Genomic DNA, 5,546 nt, shown 5'->3' on the forward strand with positions numbered 1-5,546 from the left:
ATATATATATATAATTTCTAAATAAGTGTAAAGTTTAAATTAGACATTTTTTAGCCTCTACAATTTAAATCACATTGAGCTGTCAGGAATGTACATTTCTTATTTCTATAATTTGCCATGAAACAGATTCAAACCATGTCCAAATAAGGAATTTTTTCCAAATAGACTTCCTAATATTCTTATTTTACATCCAAATATTTAATACACATGACGAAAGAGAGAGAGAGAGATAGAGAGATAGGGAGAAAGAAGGAGAGAGAGAGACTAGTAAAATATCTTACTGTTAGCTGATATAACATTATGGCTTCCTTTACTGCTGTTCCAATCTATAAAGCAATAAGTGTAAATGATAAAAATGCTTGTGGTTCATTAACAAACTGTCCACAAGCAACTATGATGAGAGTGATAGAACGCGCTCCAGTATGTGTAGTAATACACAATGATACCTGAAGATAACTGTCTTATTTATCATGTCACACCATTAAAATTAAAACGAACATCAGCGTAAATTGAGTGCTGCATAAGTGGCCGGTCATTAAACAGACAGAATACAAACACAATCAGGATAAAATTAATTTTAATAGATTTATTTTAACAGTTACACAGTACAATACACAATTATAACACAAAGCTTCATCTGTTCAGTATGGAAGACTGAATTTTCACCAGGTAGGAAATGTTCATTATTTAAAAGAAGTAGAAAACTTTAAGGAGACTTTGAATAAATGAGACAGTTCGCATTAGAAAAGGTTTGAACAAATTTGGCAGTTTCTCAGAAAAAAGAAATTGAAGACCTAGAAAACTGGCAAACAATAAATACTATTAACGGTTTACGTGTCATTAACATAATTAGATTTGCTTACCTACTAACACACACGTATGGCTATTTCCTTTAGCTGCTTTTCCATCATTAGCTGATCTTCATTTGACATGGAAGACGCTTTACAGAATTCTCTTAAGATCGCCATCTACTCAATCAATTGAAATCATTCAAATCCACTCCCTATGGCAGTCATGAGCATTATGGGCATTTTGGAACTAATATGGTGCCTGTGAAAGCGTCAAAGCACGCAGTCTTTCATGGATTTTGAGATTTGGAGGTTTTATATGTAATGAACTCGGTTGAAAAACAAAAAAAACACAAGAATTGGAAAGTGAATGAATGGAGGAAAGTGGACAGAATTCGACATTTTGACAAGAGACAGAGAACAGGAGAGAAGATGTTAGCATAGACGTGGAAGCGTAATGATCTGGGATCGTTTTAGAGCAGGGAAAGTTTATAAAGGTTTATTCCAGGTGAAACGAACCAACATGGCAACCATTCCGTACTTCAACACCATGCAATTCCGTCTGGACTGCGGATACTCTGAACCGACTTCTACAATGAGATAATGGATGGATTGTTATGTATCATGAAACGGCCTCCCAGTCACCACATCTAAATCCTATTGAACTGCTCTGGGATGAACTGGATCACCAAGTCAGAAAGAAATCTCCAAATAATAAAAGCTGAATGTTTGGAGAAACAAACATTTCTGGATGCAGAGAGCGTGTAACGTTTTTATTCATTATTGTATTACCATTATATTTTTGTTGGGTCAAAGTGAATCTTCGAACTGTTACATTATGTCGTGTGTTGCATAGAAACAGAAGGAACATGCATGTGTCTCTCAAAAATCCTGAAAGACCGAACGTTTCACAGGCACTATATGTTTTCTAGAACATCAGTGTAAATGACAGGAAGTTAAGTGCTGTAGTAGTGCAGTTTAGAGTAATATTATAGAAATATAGTAGGTAAAATGACTAAGATCGGAATCACATCAACATCAAAAAAATCTTTAAAAGACCAAAACAATCGATAGCAAGTCTGACCCACAAAGATGTCACAGTCTGTCATTCACGTGGCTGGTTAAAATTGTTCACATTTTCAGCCTTATTTACTTGTGATCTGGCTCTAAATATATATATATAAGAAAACTTCGGAGTCACTGAATCAGTGCAGCTTATTGATTTGTAAACAATACTGTTTTTGCTGGCTGAATTAAAGACATGGTTTTAAAAGTACACACAGGCTGGTGGAAAGTTCTCCAGATCCTTTGTTCATGTTGGACAAAAAACAAACAAAAAAAAAGGCACAATTATGACGTTGGAGTGCGTACAACTGACCCCTGTACAACCTGTTTAAAAACGATATTACATTTACACACAGTGGACTACTGAGGTTTAACCTGAAGATGTGCTTGCTACATATTTCCCGCTAAGAAATTCCTGTCGTTGGTGAATTTCCCGTCCCTCCGTTCAGTTGAAGTCGTATTCGGCCGCACACTGCTTTAGATATTCTTCGTAGAGTTTCTTCTGTTCACAAGAGACACAGGGATTTATATGCATTATTCAGGAGTCGTGACCACGCCGCAGGTCGTTTACTTTCATGCATTACCGTTTCCGTAGTAACAGCGACCTTTACGTCAATGAAAGGAGACTCTAGTGTTATTGCTTTGATGTTTTTCCACCACAAGAAAGTCTTTAGTTGAACAGATTTTTGGTTTCTCTTAGAGAATTATTTTTTACAGCTGCTATAAGGTAAGTGATAAGAGGAACTAGCTTGTAGATAGTCCACTAAAAAAATATAAACTGCATTAGCAAAAGTATTCGATAGGATTTTTTTAATAGTACAGTTATAGTTTGGAGTTGATGATCTCCTGCAATTAAGATCTGACCTCAACGCTACTGAACACCTCAATTGATGAAATCTCACAAATCTCGACATCTAAATCTATTGAAACATCTTCCCAGAAGAGTGAAGGTTATTATAACAGTAAATGGGGACTAAAGATGCTCAAAAAAAAGCACCAATCTGGTTTCTACAAACTTTCATTTTATGAAATTTTTTGTTATTGTATGCTGATTTTCAGTCAATAACGCGGTCATTTGTTAGCAAATCACATTTTAGCAGTAACTCACTAATTATAAATTAAAAAAAAGGACACTTTTTGACTTGTCTTTGACAGGTTTTTACCTTTTTGTTTTTGATGACATCCTTGACATATTCATTGCACTCGATCAGATTCTTCTTCTCTTTCTTGGTGAGAGTTTCACTGCGCTGGCTGGGGGAAAAGAGGAATCAGGAGATACAGCGCTTTACTTTTCCCACATTTTGTTATGTTTCAGACTTATTTCTAAATTCAATATTCTCCACAAAATGCTGCAAACAATATCCCATGATGACAATGGGAAATAAAAAAATAAAAAAATAAAAAAATCACGTACATATTCGCAGCCATTGTCAAGACACTTAAAATTGGGCTCAGGTGCATCCTGTTTCCACTGATCATCCTTGAGATGTTGCTACAACTTAATTGGAGTCCACCTGTGGTAAATTCAGTTGATTGGAAAGGCCATGAACTAAGCCATGAAGTCCAAGGAATTGTCTGTAAACCTCTGAGACAGGATTGTATCGAGGCACAGATCTGGGGAAGGGAACAGAAATATTTCTGCAGCATTGAAGGAATGGAAGAAGCATTGCATGGAAGAAGTTTGGAACCACCAGGACTCTTCCCAGAGCGGAGCCAACCGGCCAAACTGAGATATTGGGGGAGAAGGGCCTTAGTCAGGGAGGTGACCAAGAACTCTAAAAGAGCTCCAGCATTTTTTTGTGGAGAGAAAATAACCTTTCAGAACAACCACCGTCTCTGCAGCACTCCACTAATCAAGCCTTTACAGTAGAGATGCCAGATGGACGCCACTCCTCAGTAACAGGCACATAGTCTGGAGTTTGCCAAAAGGCATCTGAAGGAGTCTCAGACCATGAGAGATAAAGATTAAACTCTTTGGCCTGAATGCCAAGCGTCATGTCTGGAGGAAACCAGGCACCGCTCATCACCTGGCCAATACCATCCCAACAGTGAAGCATGGTGGTGGCAGCATCATGCTATGTCGATGTTTTCAGCAGCAGGAGCTAGGAGACTGGTCAGGATCAAGGGAATGATGAATGCAGCAATGTACAGACACATCCTTGATTAAAACCTGCTCAAGAGAGCTGTGGACCCCAAACTGGGGTGATGATTCATTTTCCAACAGGACAATGACCCTCAGCACACAGCCAAGATAACAAACTCTGTGAATGTCCTTGAGTGGCCCAGTCAGATCCCAGACTTGAACCTATATAAACATTTCTGGAGAGATCTAAAAATGGCTGTGCATCGACACTTCCCATCCAACCTGATGGGCTCAAGAGGTTCTGCAAAGAATAATGGGAGAAACTGCCCAGAAATAGGTGCATCAAACTTAAAAAGACTTGAGGCTGTAATTGGTGCCAAATATGCTTCAACAAAGTGTTGAGCAAAGGCTGTGAATACTGTACATGATCTTTTTGTTTTTTAGTTATAATAAATGACGATTCTAAACACACTTCTTTCACGTTGTCATTATAGGATTTTTTTTGTAAAATTTAAGGCTGTAACATAACAAAATGTGGAAAAAAAAAGTGAAGTGCTGTGAACACTTTCCAGATGCACTCTATAAATGCATATCAATCAAACGCTGGAGCAGCAGCCATTAAAGCTATGACAAGGTCGTATATCGTCTGTAAAGTCGGCTTTTTTTATTGTCACTGCTCGAAAATCTTTTCTAGTACTTGAGCCAGAAATTGAAAGCAGTGCACCAGATGAATGAAGAAAACTTCTATATAATTAACAGTTGTCTTTGTTTGTTGTTGCATTATTTATGCCCAAATGATCTTCAACTTAATTTTGGATTGAATCTGTATATATAATATACACTGTATGAACAAAAGTATTGGGACACCTGACTTTTCCAGCCATATTTGGTTCTGCACCACAAAGTTGAAAGCACACAGTTGTTTATGACATCTTTGGATTTGGTAGCAGTACATTTTTGCTTTATTTGAAAGAGACCCAAACCTGTTCCAGCATGACGTTGTCCCTGTTCACAAATCCAGGTCCATGAAGATATGCTTTACGTGGATTGGTGTGAAAGATCTCCTGCTAAAGAGCTTTTACCTCAACGCGATTGAACAACGATCTCCTCACCTCACCTACAGCAGTACCTGACTTTGCCAATAACCTTGTGGCTGAAGCCCAAATCACAATCTAGTGGATCATCATCTCAGAAGATTGGAGGATATTATGCAGCAAATTGGAACTAAATGTTTAATTTTTAAAAAAAGCACACACAAATCCAAAAGTCTGGTGTCCACAAACTTTAGTCCATATAATCAACTTAATATAATAATTCTGTAGTCATTGAGAATCAATATACAGTACATCTCTACACCTTTGCGGGAATTTTAATTCACAATATTCAGTATTATTTAAACTCTGTAAATATGCTTGTATTTAAAATTTCACATTTACAGTCACATTTATGGGATTTGGCATTTTCAGAGCCATTAAAGTATCAAAGTATTTATCAAAAGAATATTTTAATCCTGGTTTATTTTGACACAAACTAAGAATATCATCGCTGTACAACTCTATACAGTGTTACCTTCCAATAAGTGCTAATTTTAGAATTTCTAGAAGATGTAG

At 37.0% G+C, this 5,546-nt stretch overlaps 1 protein-coding gene across 1 annotated transcript in view; it reads right to left on the minus strand.

The window, feature by feature from the left end:
* Positions 1 to 560: 560 nt before the first annotated feature.
* Positions 561 to 5,546, minus strand: part of LOC310718532 (uncharacterized protein) — a 20,496-nt gene continuing 15,510 nt past the window's right edge. Inside the window, exons 11-12 of the mRNA XM_083527419.1 lie at positions 3,017 to 3,104; positions 561 to 2,355 (exon numbers count right to left, since the gene is read on the minus strand). Coding sequence (XP_083383545.1) covers positions 2,299 to 2,355; positions 3,017 to 3,104 — 145 coding nt within the window. The 3' untranslated portion in view covers positions 561 to 2,298. The remainder of the gene's footprint in view (positions 2,356 to 3,016; positions 3,105 to 5,546) is intronic.

This window comes from Silurus aristotelis (genome assembly GCF_946808225.1).
Source record: "Silurus aristotelis genome assembly, chromosome: 23".
Lineage (NCBI taxonomy): Eukaryota > Metazoa > Chordata > Actinopteri > Siluriformes > Siluridae > Silurus > Silurus aristotelis.